This window comes from Augochlora pura, chromosome 7, assembly GCF_028453695.1.
Source record: "Augochlora pura isolate Apur16 chromosome 7, APUR_v2.2.1, whole genome shotgun sequence".
NCBI classification, from domain to species: Eukaryota; Metazoa; Arthropoda; class Insecta; order Hymenoptera; family Halictidae; genus Augochlora; species Augochlora pura.
In genome coordinates this window covers 29,549,052-29,573,649 of record NC_135778.1, presented here as the reverse complement: position 1 = coordinate 29,573,649, position 24,598 = coordinate 29,549,052, and the positions used below count along the sequence as shown (strand labels likewise).

Genomic DNA, 24,598 nt, shown 5'->3' with positions numbered 1-24,598 from the left:
GATTTCCCTGGTGGAAATTAAAATCGCTGACGGCGGCTGGCACAGGTGTTTGGTGTCTGTGAACGGTGTCCGGCACGGAATGGGGGAAACCACTGTCGAGGATCGTGAAAGTTAGGGGTTGGTTAGCAGCAGCATACGTAGCCGAGGCGGTTCTCCACCCTCTCCTTATGGCGGATATAGGTGGGAGGGATGCACAGTGGCCACGCCGCCCCCAACCCCTAGCGGGGAGCCCGGAAACCACCCCCATCCCTTCGATTTGCGATAATTCCGTTGTAACGCCTCTCTGTGAAAGGGCACCTGCAATCGTACGCCGCTGCGACGGGGCCCGGGGGGTGGTTTTTTAATCGCGTCTCTGTCGCCAGGTAATTCGCCGTGAAATCAGGTATGTTGAACGTTTCGTATCTGTACGGGGTGGTGCATTTATCTGCAGACAGTTTATCTACTACTGTACACCTAGCACAATTCTCTATGCAGGACCGATACGCTTTGGAAAAAAATTCGAGGCTCTTCGGTGGTCACTTCGAGGTTCGTCTTACAGGTAATTTTGAGATGGTGATTGCTTTATTAAAGAACAAGATTTAAGAGAATGTTTTTCGAAGAGATCTATGGGATCGTTTATTATCTGAAGACGGTTCAGGTAGGCGATAATGTATCAGTACATTACTTTTGTGCAGCAAGAGAAAAATTCTTTAGAAAACCAATCAGTGTGATTTTATCGGAATGATGTGTTTTTAAATTGGAGGTTCAAGGATCAACCGTGATATTTCAACGAGTACACGAATGTTTGTTAGGAAAATTGATATGGTTTTTAATCGTTAAATAAGCAATGAGGTGCTGTATAGTTAGTGCATACTGTAGGATTAACGAATCCAATGGCCGTCTGAAAATAATGTCATCGGAATTACGTACGAACGCGTGTGGGTTGGATTATCCGAGTTTCAGGGTACTAATTAATTTCAATGATTGGGGATTTATTATTATATAGAATTCATTACTGTAATGCAGCAATTTCCAATCGATTTATTATCATACGCTCCGTTTCGACTGTTAACGCGGCACGCTTGCGATTTAATGACGCGTTCCCGTATCTACAATACACTAACGAATCCATCGATACCTCTGATCGAATTATTACCAACACTTATGCCACAATTAATTACGCTCACGAGTAAATTATTTTTAATAATATTCCATTGTACGGTAAAACCTCGGATATTAATAAAAAATCCATATAATTAAAATTAAAGCTTGAAAAACATTGTACGCTTATTTTGTTTAACTAAAATCCTTTGAAAAGATATTTCAATGGAATTTCGACTTGATAAATTTAAAAACAATACAGTATCTCGCGGTTCGTACACAGAGGCAACCAAATTATCCACGAGGGTTAGCGAACAATTTGTTACGGTTTTCAATTTGGCGGTGAGCGTTGATTTAGCGGATTGCCTCCTAACAATGAGACCACGGAGCATCTCTCTCCATATTAATCACAAGAGCACGGAAAAGTATAAAATCGCGGTCTTTCAATATCTTGAGCTTTTACAGTCAACCGCACATTCAACAATCTACACTAGAATTCATTTCTCATACATCAATATCCCAATTGTTCGACCCTCGAGGGGCTTCGCGGATATCCTCATTGTATACTTATTTTCCTTTTATTATTATCCCTTCGCGTTTTCTCATCAAATTGCGATCCTTCTTTCCCGCTCACGCCGCTACCCTTACATCCCCCGAAAACAATGGCCGCGTTTATTCGCCACAAATCCCGTTAGCTTCGTCCCAGACGAAACACAACAAACAGATAAATGTTCCTCGAATGTCACAGATCAGTTAGAACATCCATGAAAACAATCGACAAATTATTTGATCACCTTAACAAGCTTTTAATCGCTCCAACCTTTCGAAAATCTTGGTTGGATCAACGAACAGGATGAAAATTGTCCTGCTAAATTTTCTGTAATTATTAGACCGTGGTTTTACAGTCATACACGAGGGCAAGCATGTTGAAAGAATTTAGAAATATTTACATTATTTTAACTCTTCTGCCGTTTGAAATTGTCGTGAAATTTGAACGAATTGTTGCCGCGTGTTAAACAAAGTCAAATTTCAGGCAACATAAGTTGCTCGAGAGATATTGACGCGTGTCTGCGGATCGCTTATGGTTGGGGAGACGAGAGAGATAGAGATAGAGAGAGGGAGATTGTGTGCGTAATGATTGTAATGCTGGAACAATAGCAATCGCTCGGCGAGAATTAGACACCCTGACGTCGCGCCGAAGCCGGGGTGCGCACATGCGCATCTCCCGGCGAATCCCCGTTGGTCCAGCCTCTAATTACATCGATTTCCGACTTGGCTCCGATTGGTCCGATGCCTCGGCTACCATTCTATCGCCCTACCACCGAGTTAATTATGATAGGTAATTTTCACGCGAGCATGAAGGAGTGTAGGATTATCTCTGCGCAGACATGCTCGAGAATCCGGCAGCGGCTGGAAAATGGATGGCCGCGTTTAAAGATTGCCGAGGACCCGATAAATAACATAGCTGCTACGTTCGAATCAACGCGACACCACGATATTCCCATCGAATTTATTTATCCGACGGCTCTGCGAACTTCTCTGGCAATTGTTTAAACTGTTGTCGCTGTTTATAGTCGACGATACCGTAAAGAGAACCTCCTGCAGTTATTTTCATATTTATTTACAAAGTGACAACGTGTCAAAGATTAAAATCCTTTGAGCAAAGAGTTAAGGATTCTCCTATTTCAATCGCTCGTACTATTTAATTTTCGGGAGCGATAGAAATTTTTCCGAGAAAATCAATTAGTAGAGTTGAAAGTAGACACTTCAAGCTTTAAAATGATCCTATGAGGACCACTATTCAATTTTCATTAACAAAGTTACAATTCATCAAATTTTAAATTCCTTTGATCAAAGATTTAGCGATTCTCCTATTTTAATCGCTCATGCTAATCAATTTTAGACAGCGACAGAATTTTTTCCGAATAATATAAATTACCAGCGTTAAAAGTAGAAACATCAAGCTTTAAAATGAGCCTATGAAGACAACCATCCAATTTTTATTAACAAAGTTACAATGCGTCAAAGATTAAAATCCTTCCATCAAAGATTTAGCGATTCTCCTATTTCAATTGTTCATGCTATTCAATTTTCAAGAGCGAAACAATTTTTTTCCAAATAAAATAAATTAACAGAGTTAACAAAGTAGAGATTTTAAACTGCAAAATAAGCCTATGAAGATTATCATTCGATTTTTATTAACAAAGTTGCAATGCTACAAAGATTAAAATCCTTTCATCGAACATTAATTTTGTTGTTCCATATGATTCTTTGATATTTTCGTTAACTCTGTGACTATTTGTCACATTATTGCCTACTATTATAGTGCATTCTAATTATAAATTTCAGTGAAGAATTCTCTACTGTATGAATTGATGCAGGTGACCACCATTTTGTATGAAGAGTGTAACATCAGAATCAGCGAATAGACTCTAACAATTATTCGAAAATGTTTTCCCGTTAACGAGGATTTATCCAGCGACCTTGAAGTGTCATAACAAGGCACTCGTACATGTTTATATAGTTAAACATTTTTATTAAATGTCTACAATGTTATCAAGTAGCTATCGCGAAGTGTTGTACAACCTATTGTTTAACGTTGAATTGTTGCATAGAAATAAATATAGTGTTTGTACATGCATCATATTACTGATTCGATGAAAATTATTATATTTACAATTTTTTTCGTCATGTATCACGCGTCCTAAGCTTTCCTAAGGGAAAATAAGTTCAAGTCCCTTTGGCGCAGAGGATAGCGCGTTGGACTTCTAATCCAAAGGTCGTGGGTTCGATCCCCACAAGGGATGAGTTATACTGTGAGATGTAGGCGTGTTTTTCACGTCTCCGCTCACATTTTTGTTTCCTTTTATTGGTATCCTCATAACACTATTATTTGTATCTTAATTTTTCTTTAATATTCTACTACGACTGACTAATTTAATTCACGGGCAATTACATTTCAAATTATGTAATATTATTCTAAGATATGCATGCATCTATAAGAAATAATGTCTTCCTAAAAAGAAAATGTTTATAAATTATGTTTTATAAGCAATTAATTATTTTATAAGTAATCAGCATAGTCTCTGTATGTAATAGCCAATGTAATAAATTATTTCAAACATACTCAATTGTTTATTAGACTTTCTCATATTAATACAATCTTCAACTGACAGCAAGAATTGCGCAAATCTTAATACTTGAAAAAATAATAATTCGACTGTTTAAAAATTAATGCTACAAATGATTCGTGCCGCCCTTACTATAAAAATTAATGCAAACAATGGCAAGTATCATTTGCTCCAGAAAAAGCGACAAGCCACGCCATCTAGAAGTAAAACGCTCAAACTGCTCGACAATTCAGTTTCAATTTCATCTGTTACATGTTAAATTGAATATTCAGATATCACCATCTTGCAGCGGAAAGCTGAAACAGTTCGTAATTCCCCGCGAAAATTACCGACTATCGGATTTGGCTATTTTTGATAGGATTGACTATTTTGGATAGTTTCAGCGTTCTGCCCCTGCATATGATTGGCGCTATTCCCTTGTTTGAAATTAGCCGAAAATTCGTGCCGAATTCAACACGGCTTCTTATGGGGAAAGCGGCACAAATCATTTACTCGGAAATTCAATACTGGGACACAAATCGGAAAATCGTTTATAACCAATTAATTACAGCTCGAATATGGGGAAATCTATAGTTGAGACGTTGCTAGAGATCTCCTCTATGTTTTTAAATCGTTGAAGCGAAAGGAAATTCGGAATAACGTCTGAAAATCATGAAAAAGTGGCTCGATCTCCAGTTCACTGATGAGAAACGCTCGCAGCGAGTAATGGGAAAAATGAAGCAACAAGAATTGCAGAGCTGGGAGAAGGATGAGGAGGAATAAATTAAACGATAAAGAACAATTTATTCTATGCTACACTGCGATGCATTAAGGTCTACCACTTTTTAAGATTAAACGAATGTCGTACTGTTCTATAAATGTTGCTGCCATTGATCGTTGCTCCAATTGTAATTACACAATTTTTCGATACGTTTTCGATGATCCGATAATTAACACGTAATTTCGAAAGAATTCCAGGGATTATTCGATACTTTCTACTGTATAAACACATTATGTAATAATAGATGTTAATTAATTGATGACAGACGGCGTGAATAGTATTTAAAAAAAAAGAGCATTACAAGTATTTATACCTGTGGGATCGTTTTTATTGCTACGTTCCATGGGTTTCGCACACGTTCATGGAGCAACGTGTGTATAAAGGTTTCTGTAATCAGGTGAACAGTCTATGTCGAGAGGCTCATCCCTGTTTCAAGGTGGGGGCAAAGTGAGAGTCGGTATAAAAGGTGAATTCTTTACTTTCGTGAAGTCACAAACGTGTCTGGACCGAATCGGCATCTTCTATTCCTGCGACTGCAACATTTTTCCGAGATGAAGTGTATCGTAAGTCATCGATTTATTCATTAACATTGCCGCTTCTTTAATCCCCGTTTCTAAAAATAATTCCATTCGGGAACAGCATCTTCGCAACGTTGCTTCCTTACCTTTTCAAATTACACAAAGTAATGTAGCAATGAATTCTTGTGGATAGATTGAAAATTACTATCATCTTAATTTTCCACATAGCCGTAATATATTATTATATATAAATAACAAACTGTATCGCTATGATACAACAGTAAACATCTTTTAATATTATAAAACGCGAGTTTGTTAAATTTGGAATCATTTGTATCAAAATCACAATAATGTATAACTTTGTTAACACAGCGCAGGAATTCGTAATGCTATATCTGCGAAAACGTTTGTAATTAAAATTCTTCGTTGTATTTTAAAATTGATTTGCAATATCTTTACTTTATTTTCGAGATAATTACGATGCAAGTAATTACACGATAATAATTGCGAATCGAAGGGTAAGTTTTCCGAATTGTTTCGTCGACGCGTTTCAAGATCGATGGTTCGCAAACGAATAGTTAATCCGCCGAGATACGTGTGCCGATCGAATTGTCGATTAATTGGTTAATTAATTGTTTAATCGTCGGAAAAGTGAAGCAAAGTGGAATCGCATTAACGAGATCGCGAACTCTTCATGGGTCAGGAGTAAACGACCTGTGCTGGCATTTGCTTCTCACTTTCACTCATCTTGCTGCCTCTCCGCGGATGCTACAATGGGAATACCGTTGTTCGATCCTCTGCCCTACTGAAATTCCGTTTCATCTCCATATAGGGTCGCGCGACTGTGACATTAAGGGGGTATACGTAACCGTGCAAAAACATCGCTGTTATTTTCGTTCCTTCTTTTATGTAATTGTTACGCGAAACGGCGGATCATTTTCAGCAGCTATTAAACAATACCGACGATCAATTTCCACGTATTTTTCGATAAAAATAATATCACAAAATGGCGGAACGAGGAGTAATGCTCTGGGAATCGTTTGTATGTACGTTCGTCTTTTATCGTCGCAGGTGTTAGCTATGGTTTTGGGTCTGGCAGTGGCTCAAGACTCGAATTATCACGGTCGCCAGAATTACCACGATAACGACAGACAACAGGGTCCCCCGGTCGAAGAGAGAAAACCCCATAGCACCACCCCCGTTCCCATACTGCACTGGAACAAACAGCAGGAGCACGACGGAACCTACAAAACGAGGTATGTATTACTATTTATATTTCACCGACGAAGCCTCAACGATATTAAAAATTGAACATTACGTTTTGCAAAATAGGATTTTCAATTTTACAAATCTAATTTTGTAAATCTAATTTCGTACATCTAATATCGTAAATATAAATTTGTAAATCTACTTTCGTAAAATTAAATTCGTAAATCTACTTTCGTAAAATTAAATTCGTAAATCTACTTTTGTAAGTCTAAATTCGTAAATTTACTTTTGTGAAGCCAATTTCGTAAATTTAATTTCGTAAATTTAATTTTGTAAATCTAATTTTGTAAATCTAATTTCGTAATTTTGTAAATCTAATATCGTAAACTTAATTTCGTAAATTTTACCAATTAAGTTTATTAATAATATTCCCGTTTCCAACGTGTTGCATTGTTCCCTAGCAAACACGCTCGACAAACGAAATGAATAAAAAATCATCTCTCAACGTTAACGACGTGTCAAAATTGTTCGCATGGCCGCCGTTATCTCCGTGCGACTATCAAGAACAGACGGTTCTAATTGCAACAATATAATCGGGAAATTATGCGGTGGGTAAGCATGTTCGTTAGATTCGAGCGAGACCGAAAATTGTATCGCGTCGGAGAAAAATCCGCGTGGTTTCCGGTGCCGGGCGATAATCGTCGGCCGAGCATAATCGCGGCTGCGAAATGTCAACGGCGCGGAGGAAACGGTGTTTCTTAATCGCCGGTTAATGGTAATTAACCGTGCATTGTGCCGTGGCGGCCGGGGTGTCTGGTTTCCCACAAATCTGAGACGGCGTGTAAATTATTCGCAGTTATGAAACGGGAAACAGCATCATCGCGGAGGAGAGCGGTTACATCAAGAAGGTGGGCGAGGGCGAGGACCAAGGAGAGGCACTGGTCCAACAAGGAAGCTACTCGTACACGAGTCCCGAGGGGAAACTGATCACTATACACTACACAGCTGACGAGACTGGCTTTCACGCGACCGGCGATCATATTCCCACGCCGCCGCCAGTCAGCGAGGAGATTCAGAAAGGCCTCGACCTCATCTTTGCAGGCATTCGTCAGCAAGAGGTACGGCCTACGGGCTCCTCTCTTCTTCCAGCTACCTACCTTACTTTCTCTCCATTCAGTACGCTCCGATGCCCAGTCCACACCCCCCTCGTCTCCACGCTCGGGTCACCTTTGACTCCCCTGATTGCCACCGGTTGCGCAACTGGCCAATCGAAATTTTGGTAACCCGTCGGTCCGAGGCATTAATTTTGGGGAACCAGATTTACGATCTCGAGATGTTGACCAATCCGATCGCGATTTCTCTCCTAGCCCCTTTCACGCTACGGACACTCTAATTCGAATATTGCTGATTCGTTTTTAATCATTTTTTCTATAGAACGTTGTTGCACTTGCAAAATTTAGTGTTAGCAGAGTTTAGGGGTTGGTCAGTTTCAGGGGTGTAACCCCTTGCGCTATGATTTCGTTTATAGCTACGTTGGTTAGCACTATCTCATTATTAATAACTTCGCTGAAAGAGTGACGGAATTTTTCTTTATCATGCATTTTTATCTACATTTATTCTTAAATTTTAGTTACAGATAAATCAAATTTCATTTCAATTTAAAAGAATTATATAATATTCATATTTACTAAATTACGCAAAGGATTATCCAAGGAATGCAAGGGGTGTAAGGGGTGCAAGGGGTGCAAGGGGTTAAGGCAAATACTATTAAAGCTTAGGGTTTGTCTAATCTGGATGAGAAGACTCTTGATACGTGAAACAATTTCAATTAGATAGCTACTTTGTTAAAAAGAAGAATAATCACTTTACGCTTAGAAAATCGAATATTGCCAAATGATTGTTGGATCGTTCATCCATAAATCTGTGAAATTAAATCATTTCGTATTGTCGAGACGTGCGATTCGTTTTGCAGGAGCAAGACGCGCGAGAAGCAGCGCAGAAGCTGCAACAGCCTCTGAACCAACAAGTGGAGCGACGAGACAACTACGACCGGAAGTTCTGAGGCTGAGGGTGCACCGAACACGAAGTTCCCGCTGATGCGCACTCAACATGCGGCGGTGGTCGGGAAACGTTTTATCGTATTTTTCTATCGAGCACAGTAGAATCTTTCCACGTGGGCATAGTATTTATTAATAAATTTATATCGATTATTTATTGTGAGCATTCAAAAGTCTCGAACGGTGACAAGCATCGTCATTTAATCATTACTTACCGCGGTTTTACACGCTCATTTTTTTCACATTAGGTAGAAATATTGTATATACCTATTTGTTCTTTTTTTTTTCTTTTACACTTTGTTTCGTTCTTTTTGTTTTACCGTTATTGCTCCCCCATTGTTCAGCTTACGAGTAAGTCGCCTCGTAGCTGCCCTCCCGACGACCACCCCTGCACGCCCGCTCTAGGAGAACCAATAATTAAGATCCTTAAATTAAGAGCAACATAATCTCGATCAACTCTTATGCGTATATCATTTTCATGACACACACACACACACACACACACAAGCACACGATTAACAATACGAGATCCGTTTGTTCTCTGTGTTCTGTAAATGAGAATATAATCGCCACGTGAATATTTGCAATAAACGATACCACGTGATTTACGTAACAGACGTAGTTTCCGCGAACATCGTTATCCCTCCATCGTCTTCTGTTATTTAATCTTTATTTCCGGTTCTGGCGACCGCCCGAGAGTAGATCTCCCATTCGAGAATCGAAGGAAGCTCGTTTACCAACGATTTAACTGCTACGAGGACCACGGGGAATCCCGTGATGCCTACCGCAGCGAACGAGTCATCGCATCGGAAGATTCCTGTTTCACCGACGTCGCGCACAGTAGATTCCGCGTTTGCCGACCGAGCGACGCGGCAAATGCAAACGACTGAGGTTAAAAAGAAAATAAATCCAGCCACCTGTATTACAGCTCTTTAATTCCTCCTCGCGTCATCGAGCCTAATCTAGAAGTACAAAAACGACCCAGATCGTGTGCTATAGGTCTCCGTGGTTCTGTTAGGCAAACTATCGCTACGCCTTATCGTATGTTAATCAGCCTAAATTACAAGTTAGAATAATTTTTGATATCAAGTGCCTGCTTGCATCCTCGCGGTCGCCTTAACGCTAACGGAACATTATAAATAGTTGATAGTTGTTTAATATGGCACCCAGTGTTAACAACCGAGGAATCGTCGGTGTATCCTCGCGACCGTCGCCGGAGATTCACTGCGGTCTGTATTTGCCGCTGCCCCGCCTAGGCCGGGGCGGCGACGGGTCGTATGGTGTCCCGGAGAGTCCGACGTACTTGTTGTTTTTCTGATGGACGAAGCCACCGGTGCGCGGGTCCGTTTTGTAGTAAATCACTCGTCTGATGCCGAACGGGTCGACGTAACCGAACGAGCCAACGTTGCCGCCGGCCGGCTCCTGCTCCTCCTCGTGGTACTGTCTCTTCAGATAGTACTGGAACCCGTTGGCGGTGCCGTGCGTCCCGTCGTACGTCGGGTACCTGGCAACAGCGCCGCGCGACACTGGCGCAGGCACTTGGTAATTCTTCAGGCCGTCGTAGCGCGCGTTCTCGCCGTTGTCCGACCGTTGCAGGAGGTTGTAATGGCTGAGACCGGCTCGGTTCGTGTTGTAATAGGCTCGCGGGCTGGCGGTCGTGCTCTCGTAGAAGCTGGAGCTTATGTCGTTTTCCAGTAATGGGGCGGCGCTGGTTGGCTTCCAGTGTCTGAAACGGGAACGTGTTGATTACTGACGGCTAGAGGATTTTTCTATCGTTCAGATACAATTTGATGTGGTACCTGTAGGGATTGGGGGGTCGGGGCGGGTCTACGAGAATTCCCGTTTGGGCGGGCGCCCTTTTCGACTCCGCCACTGCGTCGTAAATCGGCCGGTCTTTGCCCACGTACACCATTTTCGACCTGATCAGATTTTATAATTATTTTTAAATAATCGATTATTTCGGATATAGGTTAGGGTAATCAACCATGAAAGAAAGTTTGTTTGCACGTTCGTAGGTCGCTTGTAATTTCTATCCGCGAATTTTCGAAGTTGTACCTGAGAATGCGGAATCCATTGCTATCGGCCACATAGTCTTTGAGACGCAGGTACCCCAAAGGATCCAGCCAGCCTTCTGTACCAATTACAGTACCGTCTACCAGTCTCTTCTCCTTCCTGTATTGGCCGTTCAACGTTTGATAACGAAAGTGCCTTTCCGGACCTTCATCTGTCTGAATATGATACTGCGTGTTTGGGACAAAACTCCAGCCGCTATTGTTATCCGCGCTGCCAGTGTTCAAACATAATACCGTTACCTGCGACAATTTGAAATACCCGAAATCAATTCTCGATCGACGTAGGTAAACATTTCAGCGATTAAAGACAGCTGTTGTTAATTTCGACAACCCCTTGTCCTATAGCATCGTGTTAGATTTGTAACGTAATCTACTAATAAATAATCAATTAAATGAATGAATCTAATAAATTTAATTAAATACAAATAAAGAATAAATATGAAACTTCTGTCTAGATAGAGAATTTATTGGTAATAAACGAATGCTGATCCACGTAAGTGCAACTGGTGACGACAGCTGAAAATGATTAAATATAATCACGAATTTGTAAATATAATAGAATAGGTGGCACGATTATAAATAAAATAAATTTAAGAAATTGCGAAAGCGATTTACGGCGACCAGCAGCTGTTCGAAGTATGTTAACAATTTACATCTCACGGACCGTGAGGGTCTTCGAGTGGGCAGGGCTGGTGCGTCTAACGAGATTTGTAGTTCATGGGTGCGATCAGTATAAATAATATCACGGACTCCGTGGTAATTATTGAATGAATCAGCGTCACTATAAATAAGTGTCTCATCAAATGGGTGACACAGTAATAATGTCAGGACTAGGTGCGCTTAACATTCATTGCCAATGTTCAGTTCCTACTTGAGAGAGCGGCCTTCGGTGTTTATATGCATGCGTAGCACGCCGCGTTAATGATTCGTACCTCTTGATTAGCAAACTCAAACTGCCCGATCGCGAAACGAACGTCTTAAACGTCGAACACTTATTTTTCGAACGTTCTCACCTGGAACATTTTCCTTGAGTAATTAATAAGGGTTTAATTATTCATGGAATATTATATCGTCGACGAGTCGTTAAATGGAAGGTGTTTAAGTATTCGTCTCATGAATGGGACACACGGACGCGCGATATAGGACACGCTACACATCAGGAACGACCTTACGCAATAAAGACATAGTGATCAATGGGGCTGGGCGTCTTTGTTTTCTGTCGTTTTTTTATATCGAAGCGTTGCATTAAGCTCGCAGCTGCAGGCGATATGTAACCTTCTGTGCATTCGATCCGGAGGATGCAACACGATCGAAGGACACGAAATTGCAATAATTCGTCTCATTTCGATCTTTCGCAACGTTCAATTTTCCATCGTGGAAACGTTCTTTTTGTGCGAAGCAAATTATCATTGTTTCAAGCAGAGGCTTCACGCTTTATAATGAACCTGGGAGGATGATCGTTCGATTTTTATTCACGAAGTTGCAACGCGTTAAAGATTAATATTCTTTGATCAAAGATTTAACGATTCTTTTATCTCAATGGTTCATACTATTCAATTTTAAAGAGCGACAGAATTTTTTTCGAATAATATAAATTACCAGCGTTTAAAGTAGAGACTTTAAGCTTCAAAATGTGCTTAGAAAGATCACCATCCGATTTTTTTTCACAAAGTTACAATTTGTCAAAGATTGAAATCCTTTGACCAAAGATTTACCGATTTTCCTATTTCAATCGTTGATAATATCCAATTTTCGAGAAGAAATAAACTTTTTTCAAATAAAACCAATTATCAGTGTGTGAAGTACAACCTTCAAGCTTTAAAATGAGCCTAGGAAGATCACCATCCGATTTTTTTTCACGAGATTACAATACGCTAAAGACGAACAACTTTACGACTAGGATTCGACATTGTTCCAATTGAAACGATCCAATCTTAATTGCTATACTTTCAATCATTATACCTGTTGGGCGACGTTCTTTGGAACCCTGACGAGTATTTATAAGCATACAGTCACACCTTAGATTTCAATGGAACAACAGCTACAAATCACGCATAGCGATCCTGATCTAACCGATGGTATGAAGAGCGCATGATATGGCACAATCTTCTAACGCATAAGAACGAATAGGCATTCCGCTAAACCGCACGCGTTGCCGCAACATTCGCCGCATGATCTACCACAAATCACTTCTTCAGGTGTGCATCTTTCTTTGCGATTAGAATGGAAAACGAATAAAATAAGTTGATCACCCATTAGCGTAACGCGGCAGCTCTCGCGGCGCCGTTTTCATTCGTATCTTTCGCGTATGCACACCTTCCCTTTCGTTCACCTAATCGCTACACTTACTGTTACCCCACGGAACTGTTACTATACATAACAAAAAGCGACGGTCCTTTCTACAAGGAACTTCGGTTTTTCTAAGATTTTTAGTTCGACGTCTATCTCAAGTGTTATAAAAATTTGTTTAAACTCAAATATTGATTATTTCAGTGTCTATGATGTTTAATAATGTGCCGTAGATTTAAATGTTTCTTTCGTGTGCTAGGAAAATGTTTCTAAATCATAGTTATAGTAATACAACTATAGCGAGTGAATGATTATGGTCGAGACCTACCGTCAGAAAGTTCAGGCCACTTAGCATCCAGAAGAACATAATCGTTGGAGTATCGAATCGGACTTATTACAATGCTATCACCATCCTTCTCTCGTCCTACAGTGCTCCTTACAACTTGTCTACTATTGTTTGCAATGCAATAATTCAATTACAATCGTAATCGAGATCAGAAATTAATCGTTGCAATTATAAAATAATTCTCGATCGCAGTCTCTTCATTCCTCACCACCGCCTAGAAACATAATCCACGCTGCAATTACAACTTTCGTTTTTAATTATAATCGATGCTGAATTTTTTCATTCAGACGATATAATAATTCTAGAGAGAAAAACGTTTAAATATTTATGCAACGTAGAAAAGAAACTCGCATGTAATTGATTTTTCTACGCGGTAATGTCAGCGAATCGAAAACGAATTAACTGTGCTCCGAAATTCTTTCGATTTTTCTTTTTTCAATCTACCACTGTTTCTAATTACACCCACTAATTTATCCGCATAGATGCATAAAATCTGCATCGGGAATTGCAATTGTCGATACGTCTCGGAATTGTTCTTCGAAGCGGCGGAATCGATTTACATACGAAATCCGTCCACGGGGTTATCGTGCCATGGGACGAGCTTTGAAGCGGATTGAATTGTGCAGAAAAATAGCTATTGATAAAGTGAGAAATAAGAGAGAAGGAAGTGTACCACCGTGTGGATGAAAGCAGCTCGAGTGTCGGCGAGGCGAACACAAACAGTGCGGCGCGGGAACTGAGTCCTCGAATGGGCGCTTTGTGTTTTCAGAGTATCGTCAACCATTCTATGGATCTCGGATCTTTCCTCGGGGGCTTATCCCTACCTCTTCAAGGTGCCAGCGACGTTTTTCCCGTCCCGTAGAACCACACCTATCCACCATCACACGTTCGATCACTCTACTTGCAGTTAAAGCCTCCGTGAAGAAGCTCATTGTTCGTTTATGACGTTGCAACTTTGCGGGAAAAAATCGCAGGACAATGTGCCTAGGCTGGTTTTAAAGAGGGTGCATTCTTCTCTCGACACGTATAGACTGATTTTTAATTAGGGCATCTCTTGTGGTAGCTTATTTAGTATTGGTGATTATTGGATATCGGCTGATAATGGTCGACGTTTGAAACGTTGCTACTTTGAGGGAAAAAATCGGAGGATGATGTACGATAGCTCATTTTAAAGAGCAAAGACTCTACCTTCGACCGATATAAGCTGCTTTCTTTAAACAAATTTTTGGAATTAGAAAATTTAATATTAGCGACGCTTGAAATCCGACGATCATCGGTTGACGATGGTCGACGTTTAAGATGTTGCTATTTTAAGGGAAGAAATCATAGAACAATGTACGATAGTTCATTTCGAAGAGCAAAGACTCTACTTTCGACCAACATAAGACATTTCCTCTTAAAAAAAATGTTCGCATCGGAACATTTAATATTAGCGACGATTGAAATCGTAAGGTTAGCAAATCGTTAGCAAATGATAATCGATATTCAGACCGTTGCAACATTGCGAGGAAAAATCGCAGAGTGGTTTACCTAAGCTGATTTTTAAGGTTAAAATTTCTTCTTTCGATGCTGGTAATTTATTCATTTTTTTTTGTCGTGGATACGTTCGCGGAGACGAGTCGAATGTCGACGATTCAAATTCGAGCACTACCGAATCGCGGTCAAGTGGGGGGTTGGACAACAGCGATTCTTCGGAAGCGGTTTAGAAACCGGTCGCGGCTGTTGGCACAAGAATTATGTCAACAGAGCGGCCGGCACTTTTTAATTTCTCCGCGCGATCGGCGAATTAATTTCCGGCGAGAAAGAGCAACCGATCGAATTGGTATCGGCAGCGCTGACGCTACGTACAAGGAATTTCCAGCTGGTTTCGGCCGGGGGAACGTCGAAACGATGAAAGTTGACAAGTATTATCAGAATCACATGTATAAGAAAGCCCAATTTATCCTCTGGCAGCGATCTGTCGGTCGAGTTTCACGATCATATTTTCTCCTTGGCTTGCATCGCTTTCACTTTTACGAGCCGAGAATACCGTACACACTGAATGAACGTGCGCGTGTGCGCGCGCGTACACACACACGCGCGCGCACGCGTGCCGGCGACGTGCAACACACAACAACGGAACCATAACAATCGCGCCATTAAACTGTCTTTCGTTGAACTAATTGCCGAGAGCGCGACATTGTTTCAACAAATGCTTTGACCGAAACGAGACAGCCGTGAATCTCTCGAGACGAACGGATATATTTTCACTCGTCTTAAAAGTTGACCGAAAATTCGGTAAAAATTATATAATACAGGCTAAAGGCGCCGTTAATTTTTGCATTTTGTTTCGTTCGATTATCTTTTATAGTAATCGAGAAAAACGATTGCGAAGTATAGGTAAGAGTCGCTCGTTTCTAAAATGGACTCTCAAAAAATGATTTTTTTCTTCGCGTTAAAAGCAACTGAAAATCTTGAGAAAAAATGTATAATTTAGGCGACAGATGCAGTTAATTATTGCATATTTATCGATTCAAGTAGCTCTTATAGTTATCCAGAAAAGTGCTCGTAAAGATCAAGGATAATGAATCCTGTTTCGGAAGAATATTATTTAAAATCGTGGATGCTTAAATTGTTGTTAGATTTGCGAAAAGTCCGGGCGAATTGAGGAGGCCGCAGAATTTTTCAAAATGGCTCCGTCACGGAGCCTCTCACTAACATTCCTCGTGCTGCCTTCACGGTTGTTATATCTTCGCGGTTGAAGACTCGGGGAATAATGGCACACGACTGCAGCGTCTTCCTGTCTAATAATCGAGAAATCCTGGATTCCGAAGTGCAAAAAAAAAGTACAGGCCGGCATTAATATGCACAGTTACCTAGCACCTTCTCGCTCGTCGGCTATTTGCAAAACGAACAATGGCCGGCGGCTGAGAAAAATTCTCATGGTTTATTGGCAACGAACAACTGCCAGGAAACAGATACAATCAAAAAATATTGTAATCTCTGTCAACGAACTTCCATGTCGCAGGCTGTTGCAGTCATCCCGTACAGAACTCATCATAATAATTACCAGCCCCCTCGTTTTATCGTTGAACATTAATTGCTGCGTTGCCAACTAAATGTCAATGTTAACGAAGACGTCGTCGTCCGGATGAATCTTTAAACAATCGGGGATCTCGTGAACAATTTTTCTTCATTTTCCTGCCCGTTTATTTCAACATTGAAGTATTAATAATAATTAATTTGTATTGATGGTTTCCATTTATTATATATTTATTAAATATTGATATATTTATTGATATATATATATATATATATATATATATATATATATATATATATATTTATTAACTTTAGTTTCACTTTACACTTTCAATTTTACGATATTTTATTTATCTGATCGTAGCGGAAAGAGGTATGTAATTACGCAGGAAACAATTGTACATGTATGCGAAAGAAGGGAATTAATTGACGTACGGTAAACTAGTGTTGCGAGTCCATCATTAGTCCATCGACTTTCTTTTTTGCATTGATAATTAGCGACACATGCACAGATCACTTCGGTAATATCGTCTACTAATAAACAACCAATCAAAAGCTAACGAAACTGGTGTTCGCATGGACGAAATATGTAGTACTGTATTGGAATAAAACAATCTCCAGATAAACTTCAAACAAAACACAAAAATTCAAAAGAATTGCCACGAAAGTGCTGAAACAATTAAGTAAAATCTCAACGAAGCATTCAATTTTTCTGTAATTAAATTTACAATTGAACACAGAGGTTCAATAGGATCGAAACAAGAGGACAAAATCAAAGAATTAAATCGTTACGAGTTAGATCAAATTTCATTAAAATGAATCACAAAAATTACGATGGAATATTTTAGAAGGTATGGGTAGAAACGAATAAGAAAAATATCAAGTAACAAATATAATAGAATGTGACGAGAATAATGTGTCGAGGCTGTCTCTATAAACCTGTCAGATTTTATTGGAGCTGGCCGAAGCGTTCTGTGGGTCGCAATTAACATTGACAGTGAGCGTTCGATTAGCGTGGATGATAACTCACCGCGAAAGACAATGCCAGTGGTCCCGGCCGCATCTTCGCGGACCAAAATTCGTTCGATGGGATTATTTCGTCTGAATTTTCGCCGGGTTCCAGACCAGGAATCCTTTCGCGCCTAATAACACCCGATGACTGATCCAGCCTCTGCGAAGTCGCAGTCGAATCGTGCTCAAAGGCCTACGTGAACAAGCTTCGCAGTCCGTACTTGGCAGAGTAGGCCGGACCTACGCCTTCGCAATTTTCCTTTACGGATTATGATATGGTTGCCTATTTAAGGTATGCCAGATCTGGACGTAAATTGTTTCGGACACGGAACCCAACGGTACACCTTGACATCTTTACTGCTCACGATTTTTCTTCGTCCTGGGAACGCGTTATTATATCATGTGTTATGCGATTTTACGAGGAACGTGTGCTATTTCGCTATTATCGGTGACAGTGTTTCACGTTACCACTGGCATCTTATCGGTAATAGTTTTATAATGCTTATTTGTTTAATGTCGTCGTTGTTGGTATTTTATATAATAATTTTGAATATATTATAGGATTCTATATAGTTTTGTAATGATATTTATTGTTTTAATGTCTTCGGTAATAATATATTATATAATTTAATATTAATTGGGTCACTTTATCACTCAAATATATTATAGTATATTAAGTATTGTAAATAAAGTTTCAAAAATTAAAAAAAGGATGAGATTTTATCGATACTATCTGCGTTACCAACATAAGGTACACTAGGATCGTGTTATGCTAAATCGTGTTACACTGAAATTACATTTGTTAATCACAAATAATATTTTCTTATAAAAAAAACACATTTTGTTCGGAGAATCAGGTAATAGACATTCACTCCATGTAGACAAACATTTATTTTGCAGTACAATTATTTTGTAGCAAGATTAAAAAATAGAGTTTCTTTAAAATATCCAAGCTGCCAACGTGACTAACGTTAACACGACGAATAAAATATTAGAAAATAAATATTTTCCGACATTTCTCGCGTTGTGCTTAAATTGCTTCACAGAACCAGCAGTAAAAAATATATAAAAATCATTTATAATAAAATACGACTACTCTACGGTATTTTCAAAAATGGAATGTAACGTTTCTATCCGTCTTCGCTCATCTAAAATTATTGTACTAATCTTCGCACGTTCATTTACGTAATTTCAGTCAGCTATAATTTGCAACGTCGCACTAATTAAACGTATTTAACAATTCGATCGCATTCTTTGGTTCAATTTTTAGAGATTTCAATACTCTTTGACAATTTCCAATGCTCGACCATGACTTGGAACAATCTTGAACCTGTGGCCTCTTTGTAACCGCTGGGCTATCATAGACAGTAAACGTTTGAGTATTAATCCGTATAGAGAGACAGATAGACAGAGAGAGCCTAATTTCGGTATCCTAATGCAGCATTGCGATCAGAAGTCTTTTCCACTCGGCTGTGCAATCGTTCTGGAAAAAAGAGAAGACACAGGTGTTCTCGATGCACGTCAGACTGATTAACGATAGTAAATGAACAGCTCTCCGTTGACCAACGTGCAGATTTTATTAAAAACAAGTAGTACAGTTACGTGGGAGGCGTATTATTCACGGTATCGTGGTTAGACGAGCTCTTATAGAGAGAGCAGAGCCCTTCCAAGACTTTCGTTAACACAAAAGTGCGATCAGAAGCCGCTTAAAATCATCGCCGCAGTCGTTCTGTAAATGCAAACAGAATGTAGAGAGAATTAAAGCAACGCCAATGCCGAACGTTTTAGTATAATTCCGTACTCGTTTCTCGGCAATGTTAAATATCAATTTGAAATTCGATTTTTAGTGAGGGGTTAATCGAAAGTCGCGCGGAACGCGGTTTCAAAAATTCAAATTTTCGAAAAACTGTTCCACGTGAGGCTCGTCAGGTTGATTAGTCAAGAATTAGAGGGTTAAGTGGTGATATTAGGAGTACGAATCGTTTAATAACAAATAAGAAATTGTAAATCTGATTTATTTGTCTGGTCTCATAGAGACCGAATAATCGTATCGTTGTAATCTTAATAGGAATATCAAAGAAGGCAACCACGCAACACCATAATCACCGTTAATGTCATCGGATTAACATAAGCGTCTAAGAAGCTTCGCGGATCGTTGCAAGGTACAACGAATTTAACACTGTACAGTGTATAATGTGAAACGAAAGAGAAGCTGTCGAACATGAAATGTTTTTCATCCAAGTAGGGTAAGCAAGAGTCTCTTGTAGTCGCCCGAGCAGTCGTCCTGAAATTCATGGAGAGTCATGGACAGCCGAAGTATAATACAGTAAATGGTTAATAATTGTTTCCGGGATGTATTACAACATTTATGTGCACGGTTATGTAGGTGAACGAGATCCAACCTCAGAGATTGATTCCTCAAAACTGCCACAACAATAATAAAACAGTAAACCTATAGCAGCGATTGTTTTGAATCTATTTCGAATTTTTTCTGCCTTTTCTCAGTAAAAAAAAAACTGTATTCTTCGTAGGTAAAATAGTATTCTGTGATTTAACCATTATTCACCGTAGTTAAAGTAGTACTCGACATTATCCGACTCGAACCGGGAAATTTAAATGGTTTATATTGTAAAACAATTTTGCAGAATTGACCTGAGAGGTTGGAATCCGAAACTACGTATTGTAGTTTCAACTTACGTCAATGTCTTCAGCGAGTGACCGGCCATAAACTCTTTGGTAGGTATCCTTAATGTCTCCTAAATCAATCTCTGAGCGAGCGACTATTATTCTGATCAATGTCGTGTCGTCAGTGCCCATTCCTTTCATTGCCTTATTCAGTCGCTTGGCGAAGTATCCTGTTTTGTCTCTGGCACATCTCACTGGAACAGTAAGCAATTAATTAACAGAGTTATTAAAATGAACAATCATATTTCTCGAGAATGGCTACGTGATCTTGCTACTTGATCTCTGCTACCTTGATCAGATTCTATAATTAAATTTCGCTTCAATCGTGTACGTTAAATAAATTAGTTTTTCAAATATTGGTTGTTCTGCCTCACCGACTGCAAGGTAGCCATCTTCAACGGCTCCCGAGAATTCACTCTTGATCGTTGTCTCAAGACTGTTCCCAGTGAGACGTTCGTACTCGTCGAAAATTTTTCGCAACTGGGGATAGCTTTTGGTGATCAGGATAGCGTTAAATGTGCTCTCGTCTGTTCCCCATTGACCTTCGCCAGCCTCTACCAGCTTCTGAGCATCCTCAGTGGCCGCCTCGACGTCCACGTCAGGATTTTCGTTCCTGCTGGCCTGTTAATAGTATACCAAAATTTAATTAGCTTCTCGTCTGACTAGAAACGTTCGCGTCAACGAATTCTACTTACACACGAGAGTGAAACCAGTAATCTCTTGAAATATCCGGACGTGTCGCTCTTCAGATCATCTTCCAACTCGTTTCCGTACACTGTGTTCATAATTTTTATTATACAAAGTTGGAACAATCGTTTGAAAGAATATATTTTGTGAATAAAATGTTCGCTCACGATCTTTGTAGACGGCAGATATGGTCTTAATTCCGTAATTGCTAAGGGACGCCAGGACTTCGATAAGAGCTCCCTCGTCGGTGCCCATCCCAGAAATCGCGTTGTGCAGTTCTTTAGCATAATACTCCGGCAATGGCGTCATCAGAGCCAGAATGGCGTTCTCGAAATTGCCACCGAGTTCAGACTTCAATTCATCGATCAAGTCTTTTCCGTACATTGTTTTGAATTTGTCGGCGATCTCGAGACGCTGCACGATTCCGCGATGGGCCAGCACGTCGATGATAGTCTGCTCATCGGTGCCGAAACCCTTCATGGCAGCACGCAGCATCGCTGCATCTTCTTCCGCGTTGAAGGGGTCCGCAGGGTACACCGTTGGTGTGCACTGAAATCAGAATTTCACAGAATTAGATTAATGAAATTATGTTATTTAACATAAAAAATGTATGCGACAGCTTTTCCAAATTACCTGCACGTGGTAGTACTGACTGGCCGACATTGTACAGATTATCTATAACAAACGAATCAGAAAATATAGTTATTTGCGTAAACAATGTACCATTTAAAACATTTATGAAAACAGTGAAAATTGTTTCAGACATTGTTAAGCCACAAATTAGACGTCCTTCGTATTTTTCTACCTAATCTACATATACAAAAATATCAAATTATCACGACGGACACGATGTACTTACAATATACCCTAATTCATTCTCGGTAGAATACATAACTAAAAAACAAAATAAATTTAAATTCTATAGCGTCTTTTATTAGCTTTTCCATTTAAATATATGTATGGTGGTACATAAACATAGTTTTTACAAGATCTGAATTACGATTTTGCAATTAAAATCGCGAGTGTAATCTGTTTTTTGTGTCTGTGGATAATAATCATAATCTCCTCCAAGCATCGAGCATCCTGTCCGATGAATATGAGTCACGCGGCGATACAAATTTATGCACGCTCACAGGTTTTATGACTTCACAGATAAAAACGATTACGCGAACAGCTTCGAACACTTGCGCGATAAGAACTGAGTCTTTTACATTTTTTAGAAACCAATTAATAAATAAATACCATCAGAATAGAAAGTTCATGGCGCACGAACGAAGAAAGAAAAGTTCGATTGACCTAGATACGGGCCGTCAATCACAATTGGACAGCTTGAGTGCCTGGCCAAGAAGAAGATACTAAAATCAATGAAATCGATAACTTCGACGAGAACTTGACGCTAAAGCTACGCCCCTATGTTGTGTTTTCTAAGAAAGAGTCTTTATAAGTTCAACATAGGTCACTTTGACCGGCTTCCTACGGATTGAAAAATTATTATTCGATTCTAGAATGATCATTGGTCCCGGCAACAATTTTATTTATTGTCAGAATTCTCTTACTTCCCCATAAAAAAAATAAATAATCACTTTGACCGGCTTTGTTAAACTTAGAGAATTATTACTCGATTGCGTTTACCTAACCATAAGTGGATAAAAGCATAAATATCTTTTCACATTATTATTAATATATGATAGATTTAAAATCGAAACAATTCTTTTTAAACAATCTATGTATAACAATCCCCTATTTCCGGAGAGAATAAGGTTCCGGGGTCCCCAACCTTTCCAAACGGAAATGCACCGTTAATGGACTACTTTTTCGAACGCGTAAGGCCGGAGCCGTGAAAATAGCGACCGCATCATCAGGAACTCGTTAAACGATGACCTCATCGGTCGCGGAATGTCAAGAGAGGAAAACCCGGCAGGAAAACTTGCCAAGAACTAGATAGTAGCCGAAAGTTGGTATCGATCGTCGAAGAACAGAACTGACCGGGGTGTGGCAGAGCTTCTTGCGACGGAATAACGGGTTTACTGGTTCCACTGATGCGCCGGTACCGGTTCCAAACGATCCACGAAGTCGACTGAACGCCGAACCGACGCGGCGGGGCCGGCGAGCGACTGCAGAATCTGCTCGCGTGATGGCGAAAATGGTGGGAGACGACAAGGGGAGAACGTATACAGAATGGCACGGATGCTCGACAACACGTCTAATCCCCGTTTTGTTCCAAGTACATATACCGCTTTTTATTCGACGCTCGTGCCGCAATCTCGGAGGAAGACAATCGTCAGCGTCAATAGTCAGAATAGATGTCCAGCGCGTTGCTATGCTCCGAATGCCGCATGCGTGTCGCAGGGTGGACAGCTGTTATGACTATCGATGAACTTGGGTCTTGAGATGACGAAAATAAATGATCTATAGCTTCTGGATGGAAGAACTTGGCTTGCTTTAAATCCATCGTTAATCGAATTATTCTAATTTGATAGAAGCGATATGGCATATATGGAGATATCGAGTGTATTCTTTCGAGCGAGATTGACAAAGGAGTCACGTTTCTGAAGCGGTATGATCGACGACTTTGTAGTTATTGTTGGTATTTATACGTATTACGACACGTTCCAACGGCGAGGTCAGTAACGTAATCGGATAGGAATTTGTTTCGCGCTCAACAAAGGCGGCTGACATAACAGCTAGACGATTTAACACGAACAAGTTGAACTTACGAACGATGTAATATGAGACAGTACGCCACTTTATTATTCACAAAATTAATAATTTATATTTCTTAATTTATTTTTAAATAGCTTTGAGTCGTTGTTTGCGATCGTCGAGGAAAATTCGGATGGCAACTAACAGCGGAAACTGTCACTTTACCTCGTCGAACACTGGAGGACTGCTAAGACACCGGCAAGTGTTATAGTCACCGCCACTAGATTAGCAAACAAACTGTCAGCAAATTCGTCGCAGTTCGATATTGTTACGTGTATGCGCGCAGACTGTGCACTGAAACGAAGTTGCAGCATATAAAGACGAGACGGCGGAATCGGCGGTGGAGGCAGCAGTGGGGCAGGGGGCGGCGACAAAGAGACGCCCTGCGACAATGACGGCCACGATCGCGTTGCAGCTACAAATTGTCTCTGCGTCACTGTTCCCTGTTAATGAACGCATGTGTCAATAGATTCTCTTAAATTATACCTCAGTTTTTAAATAAAAATGAACAATTTGGGAAAGGGGGATACAATTATTCGAGTCTCCCGGCTCGAAACCAGTAGCCCCTTGAAATATCCAGATGCGCGCTCGCGCGCGTGTCACTCTTCAGGTCCACACACATCTTCCAACTCGCTTCTGCACACTGTATTCATAATCTTTATTATACAAAGTTCGAAATATCATTTTAAAGAATGTATTTTGCGAATAAAATGTTCACTTACGACTTTTGTAAATAGCAGATATAGTTTTAATTTAATATTTGCTGAGGGATACCATGATCTTGATAAGAGCTTCTTCGTCAGTGCCTAGAGTACTAAGAGTTCTTTAGCACAGAACTCTGGCAATGGCGTCACCAGGGCCATAATAGCGGTCTCGAAATTGCTGCCAATTTCCGACTTCAATTCGTCGATCTGCTCTTTTCCGCACATCGTTTTGAATTTGTCGGCAATAAACTACAGCTGTTGACTGTCGATAGCTATAAAATTATAATACAAAAGAATAATATAAATTGACTATATTTGTTTGCAA

The 24,598-nt window shown here is 40.0% G+C and overlaps 3 protein-coding genes and 1 non-coding gene across 10 annotated transcripts; 2 read left to right on the top strand and 2 right to left on the bottom strand.

Moving 5' to 3' along the window:
* Nucleotides 1-3,814: 3,814 nt before the first annotated feature.
* On the top strand, nt 3,815-3,887 carry Trnar-ucu (transfer RNA arginine (anticodon UCU)). Its single transcript has one exon. It is a non-coding gene; the product is annotated as a tRNA-Arg (tRNA).
* A 2,646-nt stretch (nt 3,888-6,533) lies between these two features.
* Nucleotides 6,534-9,392, top strand: Cpr49ah (cuticular protein 49Ah). Its single transcript, XM_078184606.1, has 3 exons — nt 6,534-6,745; nt 7,555-7,816; nt 8,671-9,392. The coding sequence occupies exons 1-3, from the start codon at nt 6,534-6,536 to the stop codon at nt 8,758-8,760; spliced, it is 564 nt and encodes a 187-aa protein (XP_078040732.1). The 3' UTR covers nt 8,761-9,392.
* Nucleotides 9,393-9,673: 281 nt separating this feature from the next.
* Nucleotides 9,674-17,621, bottom strand: LOC144473139 (uncharacterized). 2 transcript variants are annotated; one of them, XM_078186756.1, is made up of 5 exons: nt 14,136-14,208; nt 13,445-13,676; nt 10,811-11,067; nt 10,555-10,674; nt 9,674-10,481 (listed from the first exon to the last, which is right to left on the bottom strand). In XM_078186756.1, the coding sequence occupies exons 2-5, from the start codon at nt 13,481-13,483 to the stop codon at nt 9,977-9,979; spliced, it is 921 nt and encodes a 306-aa protein (XP_078042882.1). In that variant the 5' UTR covers nt 13,484-13,676; nt 14,136-14,208; the 3' UTR covers nt 9,674-9,976. The 2 variants fall into 2 exon arrangements, with proteins under 2 accessions (XP_078042882.1, XP_078042883.1); XM_078186757.1 differs by lacking the exons at nt 13,445-13,676; nt 14,136-14,208 and adding an exon at nt 17,514-17,621.
* Nucleotides 17,622-18,366: 745 nt separating this feature from the next.
* LOC144472440 (annexin B9) lies at nt 18,367-23,891 on the bottom strand. 6 transcript variants are annotated; one of them, XR_013494419.1, is made up of 8 exons: nt 22,853-22,982; nt 21,500-21,541; nt 21,034-21,415; nt 20,875-20,954; nt 20,554-20,800; nt 20,192-20,373; nt 19,091-19,223; nt 18,367-18,977 (listed from the first exon to the last, which is right to left on the bottom strand). XR_013494419.1 is itself a non-coding variant. In XM_078185537.1 (7 exons), the coding sequence occupies exons 2-7, from the start codon at nt 21,527-21,529 to the stop codon at nt 18,927-18,929; spliced, it is 972 nt and encodes a 323-aa protein (XP_078041663.1). In that variant the 5' UTR covers nt 21,530-21,541; nt 22,853-22,982; the 3' UTR covers nt 18,367-18,926. The 6 variants fall into 6 exon arrangements, 5 of the variants coding, with proteins under 5 accessions (XP_078041663.1, XP_078041662.1, XP_078041661.1 ...); XM_078185537.1 differs by lacking the exon at nt 19,091-19,223; XM_078185536.1 differs by lacking the exon at nt 18,367-18,977 and having other exon boundaries at nt 19,049-19,223.
* Between the last annotated feature and the right edge of the window lie 707 nt (nt 23,892-24,598).

Coding starts and splice junctions, on each gene's coding strand:
- Cpr49ah (XM_078184606.1), top strand. CDS start 6,534: ATGTACGTTCGTCTTTTATCGTCGCAGGTGTTAGCTATGGTTTTGGGT. Junction 6,746..7,554: donor GACGGAACCTACAAAACGAG/GTATGTATTACT, acceptor AATTATTCGCAG/TTATGAAACGGGAAACAGCA. Junction 7,817..8,670: donor CAGGCATTCGTCAGCAAGAG/GTACGGCCTACG, acceptor TTCGTTTTGCAG/GAGCAAGACGCGCGAGAAGC.
- LOC144473139 (XM_078186756.1), bottom strand. CDS start 13,483: ATGTTCTTCTGGATGCTAAGTGGCCTGAACTTTCTGACG. Junction 11,068..13,444: donor GTGGCCTGAACTTTCTGACG/GTAGGTCTCGAC, acceptor AAATTGTCGCAG/GTAACGGTATTATGTTTGAA. Junction 10,675..10,810: donor AATGGATTCCGCATTCTCAG/GTACAACTTCGA, acceptor AAATCTGATCAG/GTCGAAAATGGTGTACGTGG.
- LOC144472440 (XM_078185535.1), bottom strand. CDS start 21,529: ATGTCGGCCAGTCAGTACTACCACGTGCAG. Junction 20,955..21,033: donor ATCTGCCGTCTACAAAGATC/GTGAGCGAACAT, acceptor TTATGAACACAG/TGTACGGAAACGAGTTGGAA. Junction 20,374..20,553: donor AGATGGCTACCTTGCAGTCG/GTGAGGCAGAAC, acceptor TTACTGTTCCAG/TGAGATGTGCCAGAGACAAA.